Source organism: Saccoglossus kowalevskii, chromosome 21 (assembly GCF_978046115.1).
Source record: "Saccoglossus kowalevskii chromosome 21, keSacKowa6.1, whole genome shotgun sequence".
NCBI classification, from domain to species: Eukaryota; Metazoa; Hemichordata; class Enteropneusta; family Harrimaniidae; genus Saccoglossus; species Saccoglossus kowalevskii.
The window spans coordinates 11736250-11753971 of record NC_140661.1 but is presented as its reverse complement, the minus strand read 5'-3'; the positions used below and the strand labels follow the sequence as shown (position 1 = coordinate 11753971).

At 35.5% G+C, this 17722-nt stretch overlaps 2 protein-coding genes across 2 annotated transcripts; both read right to left on the bottom strand.

Moving 5' to 3' along the window:
• Positions 1-5484: 5484 nt before the first annotated feature.
• LOC144356500 (uncharacterized) lies at positions 5485-7831 on the bottom strand. The gene is made up of 6 exons (XM_078011191.2): positions 7701-7831; positions 7361-7424; positions 6475-6669; positions 6207-6281; positions 5980-6090; positions 5485-5747 (listed from the first exon to the last, which is right to left on the bottom strand). Exons 1-6 carry the CDS (start codon positions 7770-7772, stop codon positions 5716-5718), a joined length of 549 nt encoding a protein of 182 aa, XP_077867317.2. The 5' UTR covers positions 7773-7831; the 3' UTR covers positions 5485-5715.
• Positions 7832-8456: 625 nt separating this feature from the next.
• Positions 8457-12863, bottom strand: LOC102808063 (lysosomal proton-coupled steroid conjugate and bile acid symporter SLC46A3-like). Its single transcript, XM_085495026.1, has 5 exons — positions 11897-12863; positions 11313-11444; positions 10620-10703; positions 9730-9886; positions 8457-8679 (listed from the first exon to the last, which is right to left on the bottom strand). Exons 1-5 carry the CDS (start codon positions 12861-12863, stop codon positions 8607-8609), a joined length of 1413 nt encoding a protein of 470 aa, XP_085351152.1. The 3' UTR covers positions 8457-8606.
• Between the last annotated feature and the right edge of the window lie 4859 nt (positions 12864-17722).

Below are 17722 nucleotides of genomic sequence, written 5' to 3'. Positions count from 1 at the left end.
CACCTTAAAAACTACCTTCGCACCACCAATGACATAGCAGAGCAAGATAAACTGAGATTTGCACGTGAAATTGCCAGAGGCATGTTGTTCTTGTATTCAAAAGAGGTGAGTCAGCTTCGTAAACTTTTCGAGAAACGGTTGAATCGATCACTGATTATATATACTGTCTTATGTATGATGCGTTTGTTGCTTTTAGATTATACATGGTAACCTTTCAGCACGAAAAATTCTTCTAGGAAAGGATATAACTTGTAAGATATCTGGCATCGGAGAGCATTTGATGGAGGCCATTTGTATGTATGGGTACACAGATGTAAGACAAAACAAAATTAGCATTTTCGAAAGAGAGTATCTTTTAAAAAGAAAAACAATATAACAATAGAATCGTCTCTTTTATTTATGTAACTGCATGCTGCCATTTTATATCAGTAATATTTGTTTGTTTGTTTTTTCATTGGAATTACGTACGTCAAAATTAGATTACTTCGATGATTTATTCCTCGAATTGGTATCAATTGAGTGTTTCATGATCCGGTACCGCCTGTTCTACAAGGTTCGATCAATTGATATATCAAAGTAAGCATTTGTTTACAGAGTGAAATCTCAGTCCCGATAGTTAAGCCAGAATGGATAGCCTATGAATGTTTAACATCTTACAATGCTGTGTATACTACACAAAGTGATGTTTGGTCATATGGTGTTGTTCTGTGGGAAATAATGACAAATGGTAAGATTTTGTATAGAGAGTTAGTTTTAAGGTGTGATAAATATGTGATTTATTCTCCTCATATTAATACATCATCATATGCAATCTATAAATATTTATTATAATTTTAGGAGCACAGCCTTATAACGACCAGGAAACACATCGAATTATACATATTTTAAAGAATGGTCATGTCCTCCGAGAACCTGAAAACTGTCCAGCAGAAGTGTAAGTATCGGGTTAATGATAACACGTTTTTTCCCCGTGTTGATACTGTAAGTTTGCCGTTTACAGCGATTATGATCTTTCGAACGACAGGACACATTTTGATGTGAATGATGTAAATACCACAAAACACATCGGTGAAATTATCTTCCCCAAATAATGTTTTCACTAGAGAACGCAATTTATAGAAAGATTGTATTTCGATCACAAATTGTGATGAACTTCTTATTTTATTAGTTCACTTGTATGAATATAGGCACATATGTTAATATATAAATTCTAATATGAATAGGTACGAAATAATGAAGATGTGCTGGAACCTAAAGCCGGATAAAAGACCGAATTTCTGTGACCTCATTGAAGCGTTTGAAAAGTTACCAACGGTAAAATACAAAATATTTGCGTTGATAATAAATGTTCTTCATCAATATTCGATAATTATGTCGAATATAAGAAATATGAAAAACTGCGGACGTACAGGTCAGCTCTTCGAATGTGTGATAAACCGTTTAATTAGAAAGAACGCCGATAACCAGAATAGTATGTAATGAATTAATAGTGTAGTAGGCCTTGGTACGCCTCGCCATACATTAGACTGAAGTAACTCAGCTGGACAATTCTTCTTCCATTCAACGATGTTAATTTATATGACCGTTAACTGTGTACAACGGACAATCATAGCCCCGTGTGTTCAAACGACAGACCAAATTAGTAGATAGGTGAAGGTCATTTTATCCTATGCGGCATCATTTCGCATGTATTCCGGTTTCGGTGCAGCCCACAGTATTATGCGTTTCAACAAGACTATTTTATCGCTCCATACTGAATTGAATATTCAGCCAGCATTGTTATGTTGTGGATATATCAATCCAAAGGATAGAACGATGTGAACTATTACGGTAAAATCGCCTTAACACAGAACTGCCTTATAATGGTTGAAATGACTGGTTGAAATCAGTTTAGCCAAACTATTAATAACTCAAGGAATGTTGTTTTTCTAGGGGTCAGTGGATGCATCGGTGTATGATGACGTGGAAGTGCAGGTAATTATAAGAGTTCAATATTCAGTGAACTTCGATAGTTCGTTAAATAATATTATACCTCGTGACCATGACATTCAATCAGATTCGCTCATTATAGGTAGAATGAATGCATCATTAACGATGTGGCGCATAAATCTATCATATAACCTGCTCACAATATTTTAAAAAGAGATATAATGTTTATTTTCAGCAGTAGCTGGCCATGACCGGTACGACTTAACGTTAAATGGTAATCATTATGAATGTATATATTAAATTATACGATATTCTCCATTCCAATATGATAATACGACCCCACTGATTGTAAGAATCTCCACTTTCCCAACAGCAAGTGTAATTTTCAAAAATGACATGTCGTGCCATTACAATTATATCATATCATGACTGTGCTATCTATATTATCACAGCACAAACTATATATTAATATTACTAGAGTTATAAACAGTGTTTAACAAAAGTTGTTAAAGATGTCACCAGCTTTTTTTAATCAAAAATAAAAATTAGTTCGCACTTCATTTTTTTTTCGAAATTACGTATTTACAAAAAGGTTTTTCTTTTATCCTTTTATCCTTTTTTACTTATATTACCTTTATTCATGTAACTATTACTCTGATCATTACAAATGAAAATAACGTCAACTTGATAATCCATAAATTAAATGCAAGTAATAATATTTAACATCAATTGTATCAATGCAGAGAGGGCCATACAATTACTTAATGAAGCATATATGGAACTTAAAGCTTAGTTTTGAAAACATAATTAATATTTTAACTAAATATTGAATTATATGTAGCAGAGATGTAATATATGTAAAAAATACAAATGTGTAATGGATTTTCTCAGTTTGACTCAATTGTTGTATTTGTGTAATTGACGAAACAAATCTGTACACAGTGTAAAGTAATATAGCTTCACTATGTTATGTAATAATTTGTCATATAAAATATACCAAAATGGTAAAAAAATACAATATTTTATTTATACGAACAAATATCAAGAAATATGGGTGATGTAAGTGGCATGCTTTACAGCAATTAACGCGATACATCGTCAGAGGGCGCTACATACAGCGTATTCTGAACGATGGTTTAAGATAAAGAGTGTTTTACTTATTTTCAGAAATAGAAATAATTAAAATCCAAAATGTGTTCTACTAACTGCGGATTTGCATATATACTATTATTATACATCTGTCACCGTAACGCCATAAGTTACTGTGTTTCGTAATTTTTCAGTATTTTACGGGGTATTTTCATCCTACCATATAAGGAAATGCGAATTCCAAATATGAAATGATTATAATAATAAGGTTATTACGAGGATACTTCAAAGTATGTACTCAGTACGCCGTCGCGTCGGTCGATACTCCCGCTGTACTGTCTTATTGCATATTTTGAGTTATACTCGTGATAACTCCGTATACATATATGTAGTTTCACGTAATCTGGACCGCACATTTGAATGCAGCTGTAACATCAGTTGAATCGTTCAATTATACTCGAATTCGGATGATATACAGCACCTACTCCATGTCGTACACCGTTACCATATATGAAACCTAAGCGAGAGACCACATGGTACGATGCAGAATACGATAAACTGGACGAGTTGGTGACGAGGTTAACCCCATGGTCGTCTGCTACAACATATTATTAATAATACAAGAAATGTTGTATGTGTATTAAATTGTTGAAACTTTACAAAATATAGCAACGTAGTAGTAATAACATAATGATTTATATATGTATACATATAATACATTTTTGGGAGAATATAATTATCCCATGTAATACACAGAGATAATAGTTTTATGGTTTTATGGTCATTATATTTGAAGATTATGTGTTTTTGCAAATATATATAAGCTGTCAGCACAAGATATATGGTTCATTTTGGTGTAATTATTCATTGGGTAACTGTTCTATAAAACAACGACCTATAACACCGCATTGTGTCTATTGAGATGGAACAGTTGCATATACCATTTCTGGCGCGTGTTTGTATGTGTTCATCCGTTTGTGTTAAGTTGGCCATGGCTAAATGTGAAATACTGGAGTGAGCTATGGCAATCGATTTGATAACAGCGAGAAATAACGAAGAATGCAAAAGACTGCAAGCAAGTATAACGAGAGTGCAATGCGCTACTGGAACTCTTAATAATTTCAAAGCGATAACACTGAAACGACCATGCATCTCACTGAGAATCCATGAACAATATTAAGATGGTACTTTTCTTAACAATTATAATTTATTTTCATATAACTGCATTTTAGAAATTATTTATTTTGTATAAATGTAGGTAGTCCTATAGATGTTTTGAAGAAAAACAAATCTGGTAAGAACAATGATATGTATACGACATTATTAGCATGATCACTGTATCGCCAAGTGGTTACTAACCTAGCACAGGCCCATTGACAAGGGTATTCAATGTCTCAATCTGCAACATTTTAATGTGATGAATAATGGAGTGGCTGTAGTAACTGATAAATATTAATAGTTTAGCATATATCTCGACATTGTTGGGCGACATAATATACAGAATAAATTATGTTACCTTACTTTAATAAAAATAATTGATGTTGCTTTTTAACATTTTCTAATTTTTGTTCAAAGGAAACAATGCAGGTAGAAGGTTTTCATTTTATATGATATAGCTGAAATGCCATGCTATTGTGCTATACAGCATATGACTTGTTGTTACCTACATGTATCCATGGTAACAAGAAAGGGCATTCATGTACGTCTGTGTGTCATTTTAAGAATATTGTCATTTCGATAATTCAACAATGTCAATCAAACAAATTCAAGAGTTCCAGTAGCGTATTGCACTCTCGATCAAATGAACGCGAAAGTCTTGTGACCGCGAAATCCCAACAGACTTGCCGTTAGTGTAAGCGCCCTCACATTACCGGCCAGCTTCGGGCTTGCGATGATCGACATGTCTAATATTTTTCAACCAATCAGAAGACAGGCTAATTATCACATGAACTCATACCCCGGAAGCTATACAAACTTTCTTGGATAAACTTAGATCCCGAAAACGTTACATACTTTTGCAGATCCGAGTCGCATACGCCATTTAATTTTAGCTTTAATTTTAAAAAAACGAGCAATATTATCAGAAAAATGTGTGGAGCGAGGCCTAGGCTGCTCCTCCCACCATATGACGTATACGTATTGCAAAGTCAGAATCTGGCCGATATTGTGAGGGCACTTACACTAACGGCAAGTATCGATATTACTCATAATATGTTTATGTGTTGCATAGGTATAAAATATCAGCTCGCTAGCTTTCATTTTATTCCTTCGTAGTGCACTGTTTTGTCTTACTGATAAATAAGTTGTATTCGTCTTGGTTCACCTAAGAATGGCACACAGTTATCTTAACACACCATCGGGTGCGACGTTCTCAACATATATGTTACCACCCTTTGTGAAATGCACACGTTCTTGATTAGAACGCGAACGTGGATGGTGTGGTCCCGCGAATAAAAGTGCATACAGTTTTCTTATGGTTCATAAACATTTTTATTTAATTCTAAATATAAATAATAATATTTAATCATTTTAGCGATGTGACACCAGCAAAAAAAAGAAACGATGGTACGATGTTCATTTTTTTCGCCACTGTACACTAAATACGAAAACTAGAATTGTTAAATTCTCACATAACATTGTTTACACATATGGTAAAATGATATCAACATATTTCAATGTTCCATTTTATTCCATTGCTTACGATTTGACTGACATGTCCCTTGTGGAACCTGTTCAAAAAGAAAAAACTGTTATTGATGTTTGATACGCAATTGTGAGTAATACATGATGTATGAACATATTCTATTTTAAAAAATCTTAACTTATAAATTGATGTTTGTAATTTGTTTAAGAGATAAAAGAAAATATTACCAATGCATGCTTGTATGTCAACTGCAAGGATAATTATTCTAATGATTTGACACTTATATTTAAATAAACCACACATCATTGGTTACTTACGTGTACGGAGCCTGGACCTCAACTGCGGTGGTATACAATTACATCTGGCTTTACATACGTTATTTGCATGTACACACTCGCCATTGCAAAGTATGGAACCGTCTTCACAAACTGAAATACAGATCATAATTAATGACGAGAGTGACTAGCGTTTAGAGATATTTGTCCTGTACTGCGTTGTTATAACTACAATTATGAGCAGGCGCTACAAAATAAATCTCACTTACGTTGAACGTCGTAGTATAACAGCATATACGTTTCCTGTAGACTTTCTTTTCTCGCTCCGCCAGTGTTAACTGCCCCTGTATAACAAATCATATGTCGATGTCAGTGCCCACCGTTTCCGCATACAATTAAAGTATCGTTATATCCAATCACGTGACAAGCGGCCCATATCCTACTATAAATATTATTTTAACATCAGTTTGTAAAATGACATAATAATTCACGTCTCGAGCGCAACGGGATTATTAAAAAATAGCACTTAAATCATACCTTGTTCAAGCAATTGCTGGAAAGCCTGACTTGATCTGCATATTGAGTTTTTCCAACGATTATTCCCAGACCCATGGACATTACAGTTCATACATGTATTTTGTAAACACGCTGTAATACTAATACACCCAGTGTCTTCGCCAGCACATTGATCAAATATCACGTTACATAATACTTGATTCCTCGGACAAATACCTGTAAATGTAGAAGATATGAGTTGCTATGACACGTGCGAATCGGGATAGTTAATTAATATGTGTCAGTATAATTGTGTTAATTGTGTCTGTTTTATATTCTGACTATTGCTAATGTCAGTCAATTTTCCGACCAAGATAAGAAAGGCTTAACATGACATCTGTTAACGTCTTCGTCGTGTCAATTCGGTTTACCCATTACAATATGCGTTATCCTTTAGAGAACGTTTCAAAGCTTATTTCCTACTTCAAGGTTTTCTGCAGTCGTTATGTTCGAAAATAACAATGTGGTAAAATAGAACAATAAATTTGATTTCTACTGGGTACAGTAGTTGTACGATTTTATACCTACTGTTAGGACATGGATACTTCATGGATAGGATTCATGGAAGTATTAAGAGTTACTAATATCAATTGTATTTCACCGTGTGATTGGATGTTTAGTTGTCTAACATATCAGATATACCATTGATTTATGTGCTTGGAAGAAGGCACCAAACGTCAATAACACATAATAAGGTTAAATTATTCTATCAATTGAAATCGACAAAATAACTTTTTGTGCGCAATGAAGACCATTACGACCAGCTGGCATTCCGGCTGCGAAAGAAAAGCACGGAAAAATAATTTAACAGAATTACTCAAACGACGCGTTGCCGATTGCAAATATGCAAACACTTTTTAAGAATTACCTTCGAAGATATTGTCACCCAACGCCAAACTGACTATGTCTTCTTCGTCAACTGAGATGAACTCCTATAAGTCAATGTATATTAAACACATTTTAAATAAACATCGACTCTATTTGAATTTACACATTCTTGAAAATACGTAAGAATCAATCTTTCCCATGATCGGAACACATTTTTGCAATTGTTGGCAGGCTTCTCTACAATATACTAAAAATATTGCATTTCATCGGACTCTAAGGTAAATCTTTTTTATGACCACAGCTCTTAATCAAATTTCTGAAAACATCTAATAATTACGCGTGTTTATTTTGTGAAAGTTAATAATAAACACATTACTTACGGCATACGACGAGGCTGCCAGAATGGAACAGTAATACATTAATAGCCATGAGCAGATAATGCCACGGTGCATGATGAAATAGGAACAATTACACTGTGTAGCGAGTCTGTTAATGTCTGCTAAGTAAAATAATTTACATCACTTGTCTTTATAAATAAATATATGTAATTGCCTAATTTCCGATTTGAATTATATTGATTCATAACATATGCTTGAAGCATGAATGTAAATATCCGGGTAAAATATTATCCCGGTTTCGGATGACATAGCAAATAATGGATTTTCATTGTTTATTTTATAATCAACAATAATCTGTTCTAATTTGTTGTAATTACTTCTATTTTATCTAGAAATTGGATAATTATTGTGAAGCCTTGAACCACACGGAGAAATAAAATTAACAAAACTCTTACAATGGAACAAGGGATATGTTCACGATAACATAAATGTTTCTGAACCTTTGAATATTGTCATTTTAAAGCTTTGTAGAATTCGAAATTTAAAAAATATATATATAATTCTCATAGACTTACCAGGGCCTTGGGAGTGAGTGAGTGAGTGAGTGAGTGAGTGAGTGAGTGAGTGGGAGAGTGAGTGAGTGAGTGAGTGAGTGAGTGAGTGAGTGAGTGAGTGAGTGAGTGCGCGTGCCTACTTGCAGTAGTAGCGTTCTGTTCGATATGGGACTCATAACGACGTATACAACGCGTGTAAAATACATTGTTTGTTTACATGAAATTCGAACACGCACAGAGCAACTACCATCGCCCTTTCAGTTTATTATGAGAAAAAAAATGTTGATCAGTTACATGGTTTTACGAGTTATAACATATTTGATTGGGTCCATCAATTAAACACCATAAACGCACTTTAGAAACAAACATAAAAACAATTTCTGTTGCAAGATTTTCAGTTTATAATAGCATCCACAATTCTAGTCTTTAGTGACTTGGTCCTCATAGCGTCTTGTCTGTGCGTGAACCTGAAAAGAAAATATTCTATATTTAATAATTAATTCCCTATAATTACATCCATAAATTTATTAATCGAAGATTTCGATGACGATTTCATTTGACGTTACGTGAATTGCGAGATGTTCACACAAAAATAATGTAAATGAGTGCTTGGGTGGGTGGGTGAGTGAGTGAGTGAGTGAGTGAGTGAGTGAGTGAGTGAGTGAGTGAGTGAGTGAGTGAGTGAGTGAGTGTGTTAGTGAGTGAGTGAGTGGGTGAGTGAGTGAGCCTTCAAAAATGGTTAGTACTCGTCTTGACCTGTTTTTTACTGTCTTCGAAATTGCTTGTTTTAGTGCGAGTACACCGAACATTTCCGTTAACACAAACGTCCACCACAGTCTGCGATGCAATTAGTGAGAATACTGACGCAAACACCGTGCTATCCAAAGATATCTATAAGTTGTTTATCATTATCGTTTAGATCTTGGACACATGACACTGGTGGCGCTGTATACAATCGAAACCTATTTAGACTTGCCAACGTTCACGCCGACGAACATTATAAAAAGTGCAGGCACTTGGTGACCAGTGTAGCATGATAGATAGCGTGTACAGTTTTCAAATAAACACAATAGACAATAGAGTGGAGGTCAAGAACGAATATGTGATTCTGGTGTTTCATAATAAATACTTTCTATTAATAGTTGCACTTTAAAATAATATTCATTAGGTATTTTCACGTCATAACCTCGTCAAAGTTATTAGCATATCGTGTACGCTGTGCGCATGCTTCGGGCCTTTTTTTTCGTATTCAACATGCGTTATCACAGGGAGGTCAATTGAAGTGTACATTTAATGCAAGGTAACATTGGTGGTGCTGAACATTGTGTTCGTATTCGAAGACCACACATAAGCGACGTGACCAGATATATACATCAGCTAACAAGCCAGCGACTGCTGAGATTGCAAATGATTTTTACACTCCCACCATGTCATACACAATATGCAATTAAAGTTCTGGTTTCTCTGGAACACTGGATCCATATATTTAGTGTTAATATGACTGTATTCCCACTCACCCTGTTAGCATCATGTTGATAACAGCAATGGCGGCCAACACTGTGAAAACGAATCCACTGAAGAGCTCCAGAGTTGCTGCATAAATAGCATTAAATGTAACAGGCGATACGAAGTTGGCAACGCTCTCTATGCAACCAAGGCAAGCAAATAGAACACCTGAAAAATAGAAATAATTGAATGATCAATTGAGTGATCAATCAGCAGTGGATGTAACACGGTATTTATCGGCCATGTGTATCAAGTAACGAAAAACAATGTCATTTATTTGCACATATAAATCTGCCTTCAATAGCTCGACAAGCATAGTGAACTCAATATAAACCCCAGTTCATGCAGTATGTCACAAATCATACCAGGTGTTTCGAAAAGAGTAATCATATTCTGCTTCACGTATCGAACTAACTTATTCTTATAATAGCGAGCGCGGCGAGAGTGGTCGAAGCGAGTTCTATAGATGACATGTGCATATATAATAGAAGAGTAAGAGTTTGAAAACGGTTCACTTCCGGTCAGTGGACGCCGCTGTTGTTTGTTGTTATGTGAAGCGAAACTGCTCGTTCATGATAAAACATCTCCAGAATGTTGTTAAATGATAGGAAATTGTTAGCAGCGGCGACACACGAATCGTCCGTGGTGCCATTTTGAATTTCGCCTTCCATAGTCCATGCGCTTCGACGTTCTAAAATTACGTCAGTTCTATTATTAGCAAATAAACTACACGGCTGCACTGCTCGTCAGGCATTTCCTGCTACATATTATATTATTCTTTTCTTATAGTCACGTTAGAAACTGATGATCAACATAGATACTACTATTTTCTTGTGTCTACAAATTTGATGTATCATAGTGGTGGTCATATATATGTCAACATAAAACAATGAGGTGTTACCTTGTTCCGTGGGTTCCACTATCCTGGACAGTCTTGATCGTATAACAGGGATAGTCAATGACGACAAAGCAGCCACGACTGGAACTGTTAAGGAATTGTTATGAATAAATGTTAACATTGTTGCCAAATGATTATACCCTTCATATAAGCCGTGTCTTCTAGCTACAAAGTGTTTTAAAATACACTGTACTCAAACCATATATTTGTTAACAGATTGCAAGAAAACTTGACACAAATGCATTTGGTTCGTGATTCAATTTATGATAGCCCACTGGCGATCCTTTTAAAGTAAATAATTTATTACAATAAATATGTATGTCATTCTGGAACCAAGTCTAATAAATGAATAAATTGTTAATTTATTTGTAACTGTTGTCCATTTTTTGTGTTTTAACCAGAGCATTCCGGAGCCACATCTGTGACATGTCTAGACTTATTATATTAATTATTGCATCGAAACTTACATATACCTGGTACATCAGGCATATTTGCATTATTTTCATTTCAAAATGCATGATTCGATGTATTTACATCTGCTCGAAGGGAGCTGTGTCATGTCTATGACTTTTTTGGGGGGGACAGTGGAAGTCACAGTGGTTCATAAACTGAATCAGCAAACGTGATATATGAAGACGTCATTCTGCCTTTTTATTGGAGAAATTGGTTAGTTAATTCATCTTGTAAAATACTTACCCATAAACATCATGATATCGTTGAATGCAAATGCTGACAATAACAAACTCGATGTGTACGATATGGAACTTACATAAATCATACCAAAATCAGATAAACATCTTGCGATCAGCTTTCCACCTATAAATACACCTGCATTGAACAAAAATATGAAAATGAATGAATGATGAAAACACTTAATTAAATAAATAAGTAGAAAAGCGCGAGAATAGAACAGTTAAAGCCCGGTGGTCGTCGCGCACCGCGTGTTCGAATTTCATGTAAACTAACAATGTATTTTACACGCGTTGTATACGTCGCTATGAGTCCCATATCTAATGGAACGTGGCGCGACGACCACCGCCCTTTAAATGTGAGATTTGTATCATTGAGGATATTGTGTGATGTTTAATTTTTATTAAAATATCAACATAATCCGTGTATAAGAGTGAATTCAATTTCTAACCATTACCCTCCAGCGATGAAGCGCTTCTGTGACGTCAACATGGCGCTCCTGTATGTAGGTGTAAGTAATATGATACGTCACAGGAACCGCTAAATCGCTAGAGGGCGTGCATATAGGAAGGTATTGATATATTGATTACCTGGACCACGTAGAGCCACCCTAGCCGCACTGAAATAACCAATCATTACAGAAGACCAACAGAAGGGATAATCCATACAATAGAGCACGTACAGACCATTGCATGCACTCTGAGACAGAAGTTGGATGAATAATACTACAATAAGAATAACCACCTGTAGACGTAGTCCTGATCGTTTATTCTTGAACAAAAGTGCAATCTGTTTGAAGTGGTCAAACGTCAATATGGATGTATTACTTGTATCTTCAACTTTCAAACTTTCTCTTACAAAAAACACGACGTAGAAAAATGCAGCGGATGAGACGGAGATGTGTAGCCAGAAGGCAGCCTGGTAGCCGTATATATGTATGGCATAACCAGCACAAAGTTGTGCTCCGCCGAATGCAAACGAAAATACCACCTCTAGTACAACCATTCTAAAAGTTCGTTGATGCTTGGTTGTGATGTCGGCGATGTATGAGCAGCACGTTGCAATCTCAGTTGTGTGTTCACCTCCAAGTCCCTGTAACGCCGCTCCAACGAAAAGAGTCCACAACGGTAAATGCAGGTATATGACGATAAGGTAATTCAGACCATTTAAGGCAGCGCCAACAGGCGGTAACATTAAAGGAATCTTTCGTCCAGCTTTATCACTATACGCACCCAGTATGGTTGCAACAAACATCGCTATGAATTGAGATGTTGCTGTGAGGTACAAAGTCCACATCGTCGCTTGTTTTTGTATTTGTTCTTGCATTATGTACTCCGGGGAACTTTTGTTGGCGTAACAAGTTCCGTTGGTGGTGTCCAACCCATTGACTTCGTATTCCTCCGCGATGCGTGATCGGATGTATTGTGGATATGAGGTTGTATAAACCCCCTTTCCAAACATAAACAACAATACTATCGGTTCTACCGTGATAATCGGCCATTTTCGAACAGGGCGTGATATCAGTGGCTCTGTCTCATCGTCTTCTGATGAATACATGACACTTGTGTAAATAAGCTGCGCTGCAAAAGTAAACATAATTCATTCTGTCATGGGGAGCATTTTGACTGTACTGGTTTGCGTATTCATAACAGCGTAGTATATAATCGTAGGGTCGGTTAGCCTTTGTGCAAATTACAGTGGATTTGGGGGAAAGGAAATTGAGAAAGCCAGTGGCTGGAATCGTGTGATACTCCTACACCACATGACCCCAAAATCTTAAACCCTCTCCAAATGTTAAGCAGGAAAATGTAGACTCATTCTCAATAATATTTGCATCAATATCCATATATGAATATTCATGTCAATCATGTTTTACTAAACAAATCAATGCTAATTTGTTTTAGGGTAATTAGGAAACACTCATTGTGACAAATTCCAAGGTACACAGAACGCTCTTGTTGCCATTATAAATCAGCTTCATCAGAAATATATTTTAATAATATCTTATTTAAATATAAATGTTAGAATTCAAATTAACCAATCTCGAAATGATATGGTGACATCATCGTCAGTTTTAGTTAACGTTAATGAGATAGTTCAACATTATCCAATCAGCAAGCGCCTTACTTTGAATATGTGGGTGGTTTCAGTTGCCATGTTACGTGAAGGCATGCGCGTATTATGGACGTAGACAATGATGATCGGCTTTAACATTTTTGTTATAAATACGTTTATAAGCACCGCTCTAGCAATGGGTATTTCACTGTCGTATGGGCTAGACAGTTCTTTCTTTCAAATTCCATTGATAGTTTTTTGAAAGCTAGAACCAAATTAGCACGAGATATATTTTCAAATGAGCATAAGTCAGAATCTACATAACAGATAGAATTACAAGACCAATAATAGTACAATGACTGCTTCTTTTAATAACTAATTAGCATGAAATGAGTAATTATTATTTCAACACACTTGGGGGAACTATTACACTTTCAGCAAAAGTATATAAATCGCAATGCTCTATATTATTTTTATTTTAAAACTAATAGAGACTGAAATATATCTAAATAAATTGAATCAAAAATTGAGAACAAATGTGTAAAAATAAATTGTTTTACATTCCTGTTCCCTCCACACTATGAGAAGAATATGTGAAAGGACTTAAAATCATATTAAGCTAAAATCTGTATTACTAGTACAAACTGTATTTTAACTTAACTCATTTCAAAACGAAATATTTTCTTACTTTAAATGAGCATAAGTTGATGGAATTAATGTGCCAAGTGCATTCAATATTTTTTACAATAATGAATTTTATCAGCGAGCTGTGTTCTTTGGTTTTGGCAAAAATAATTAAGATGATATTTTATTTCACAGAGAAAACGGTTTATTTCTATTTGACCAACTGTAAATGTACTACCATCAATACATATGCCTACCCTTTTGAATGCCTTAAAAAATGTGACTCACAACCAAACTTGCAAATGGAAATAAGTGCCCCCCCATCCCCGACACCGCCCACTAGTAATTAACGTCCAGTCTCTCTGACCCTGAACAATTTTTGAATGAAATATCAAAAGTATGATGATAACATACCAGAGAACAACAAGTTCGATTTGCAGAAATCCTCGCTTGCCCTCACTGAGTACGGAGGTCTCGTTAGTTCCGTGGCACTGCAGCTCAATACTACATACACGGTATTAACGCTTATTGCACCCGTCTTTAATGACACACTTACCTATAGCAGACAGGCCAGCACAGTGTGTTACATCTCAGGTGACGAATCCAGTTCTAGCGTGGCACCGGAAGTAAATAAATACCGAGTATATAGCTCACCTTTGGCCGGAAGGTCGTATGCTTTTCGCTGACCTACTTTTAACTATACGTACTTTGGAATACAAATATGGGACGATTGTTTTTTTATGACGAGAGTGTTTGTTTACGCTGCGATGTCATTTAACCTCTCACAACGAAAAACGTTGTGTGTCCATTATTTGCATTTGAGCTACATTAATATAATAATAGCGTTCTTGAATTCCGACAGTCGTCGTGCAGTATACGTCCAAATTTCATGTAAACAGAATAAGAATTTCACGCTACCTCGTTCACTTCACATAGGTCTCATATCGAACACGGGGCTATAAATGTGGCGTTTGAACAAATACGTATACGTGTGATTAGAGACGGCTATGGCAATTGTAATATTCGTTCTAATTTAAACTTAAACAACATGTACTCAGTCATTATATTTTGTTAAAAAATGTTAAAATGTACATGTATATCGATTCCGTTCATGAACGTCTGTTTGTAGACAATTACTACGTTTATGTTGGGGTATCGCGGCACGTGCCGACATTTTCAATCCTTCAGTGCAGAGGGATTACAGCAGTTGCATTCACGTTAGTAGGATCCCATTCGACCCGTGCCGAAATCAGGCCCTCTTTCATCGATCTGTTCTTTGACCCAACCATATGCGTATGGTGGTCATAATAATCATTTCATTGAAATCATATCTAATTGCTGTTATGGGATTTATTATGAGTAAACGTGTACATGAAGGGCATAGGATAATTCATAGAATAGTTATTTTTTACTTCAATAGAGCATTGCAAGACGAAACCGGTTGCAGAAACTCCTAAATATGCGTCGCCGATCACGTTCTGCATTCATTTCTACAGCATTCGATCATAGATGTACTTCACGCCATTGACATGTGATACGAGTGAGAATCAGTATATGTAAAATTAAATAAATTCACGGAGGGCGTTATTTCGATTCGTGCCGGATGTTCGGGCAGCAAATCTCGATCCCGACCCTCTATCTGGACCGAGATCGGGTTTTTTTCCTTACGTGCACTCGATCTCCACTCTCGGCACGTGCCAAGATTTGTAACGTGACGTCACTAAGTTATATAAGATAAGTTTACGAACACAATTTTGACACTAATCCACGCTTAGTAATTAGGCACTTTGCATAATAATCTGTTCTAATATATGTGTTCCTTTTGTGGGTGTGTACATATGAATTGAATATTGCTGCGTGCTTGAGTGTAAAGTTCTAAAAACGTGGAGTGCATGGCTATAACCTAACTCATCGAAGCCGCAAAAGTCTGTGGAAAATTAGGTATGATGTATAGATCTCCAAACATAAAAAGCAATGCGAATGAAATCTGAATGAAATATTATAAGATCTTTCTTCCTGGATCTCTTTTGTTAAACAGTTCCCACTGCAGGATTGTAAACCACAACAATAGCAGTGAACAGACGGGTTAATGTTATTTAGAACGGATTCTAGCTTTATCAGCCTGTTCGTTTTTTTTTTACTTACGAATACAACGGTGCACACATGACATATAACTACCAAGCACTAAACTACCACTTCCGATTGAAACATTACATTCAACGCAAAGCGTAAAATTGATGAAGATTCTTAACACTCGAGAGTCTTCTTTGTAATATTGCCAAGTTATGTTGAGTATTAGATAAATGAAGAAATAAAACATCTAATCAAACATTTTCTGATGAAATACTACATAATATAAATTGCACACTATGGATGTATTGTAAGTGGTTTAGCTAAAGTCGTAAAAGCCGCGTTAGTAAAGATGATTTACGAGGCTGTGTGTAGAGCAACGCATGATGCAAGGCAATGAAACTAACGAATACACAAAATGACTCAATGTGGCGGCATGTAACTTGTTGCCTGTGAAAAATAATATAACGCTTTTACTGGCGACGTTACCTTGCCCACCAAGGTAACGCATATTAATTTGCGCTTTGCCTCACGAGTTGCGTAGTGTAATCCGGTCATTATACGTGCTGAGAATTAGCGATTTAATTATTTGATTAAATTGCAAAGGACAGACGGGCGGACGGGGGTGATGTGCTTGACGTAGGTGGATAGATAGATGAAGGGATTCTTGTGTTTAAATTTAAAAAAGATTGAAAAAGCGTCAATCATAAATTATTTAAAAGATTAAATAAAAAATGTATAAAACAAATTGGTTGTCTTTGTATGTTGCCTGGTATTATATTATAATGAAAGTTATCAGGTAGACAACTAATCACCCATAGGGTATTACTACAGGGAGCAAAATCTACGTGTTACATGCTGTTTACCATTTGAAGCCCGCGGTGAACAGCTAGATTTGGATATACTTGTAAAGAAGTTGTGAATACATGCATAACGTGATGGAAAGTCCATGCAATTACTGGAACATAAATAATAATGGTACCGGGTAAACAGTCGATTAGCTAAAAGTGTGACATCCTAAAAACAAACGTTGAATACGACAACTAAAATGGTCATTTCCCTTTGTATGGCTGAGTCTATGTTGAAATTAAACACGTTAGTCTGTACGTCATTAGTGGAGCCGTGTTAATTTGGGGACATTGGTTTTTTTATTACTAACACGTTTGTACGTCTACCACGCATATAATACTATTTGTGTGTGTTGTGCTTTATGTTGTATGTGTTGTATTGTGTTGTGATTTTCAGAGTTTGTTGATTGAAATAAATTTAAATTTAACCAACATTCTGAAAACAAAGAATACATATACAAATTGAAAATTGTATGTTACTTATTTATAATTGGTACTTATATTGGAAATTTGTTTATCCCTCCCAATTGTATTCATTCATTCATTCATTCATTCATCCATTCATTCATTCATTCATTCATTCATTCATTCATTCATTCATTCATTCAAATCTGGCCGACTATCTCTGGTATTGAATTCTCAATTGATCACGCATACCCAGTCGCGATTACGGTTTTCTGTTTCTTTCAGATATTGTAATAAACCATTTTCAATCACCACAAAGCCATAGTATGCAATTTACAATACCTAATTTTTCATACGAACGTTTTATTCGATTGCATGTTTTATTACCTCATTTATCGTATACGCAGCAGAAAT

What these genes read in the sequence shown, in the direction of transcription:
- LOC144356500 (XM_078011191.2), bottom strand. Translation starts at nt 7,772, where the DNA reads ATGCACCGTGGCATTATCTGCTCATGGCTATTAATGTATTACTGTTCC. An exon ending in GTTATACTACGACGTTCAAC is followed by an intron (nt 6,091 to 6,206) that starts GTAAGTGAGATT and finishes TCTGTATTTCAG; the next exon opens with TTTGTGAAGACGGTTCCATA. An exon ending in GAGGTCCAGGCTCCGTACAC is followed by an intron (nt 5,748 to 5,979) that starts GTAAGTAACCAA and finishes CTTTTTGAACAG; the next exon opens with GTTCCACAAGGGACATGTCA.
- LOC102808063 (XM_085495026.1), bottom strand. Translation starts at nt 12,863, where the DNA reads ATGTATTCATCAGAAGACGATGAGACAGAGCCACTGATATCACGCCCT. An exon ending in CGATATCATGATGTTTATGG is followed by an intron (nt 10,704 to 11,312) that starts GTAAGTATTTTA and finishes ATTCCTTAACAG; the next exon opens with TTCCAGTCGTGGCTGCTTTG. An exon ending in AGTGGAACCCACGGAACAAG is followed by an intron (nt 9,887 to 10,619) that starts GTAACACCTCAT and finishes TCTATTTTTCAG; the next exon opens with GTGTTCTATTTGCTTGCCTT.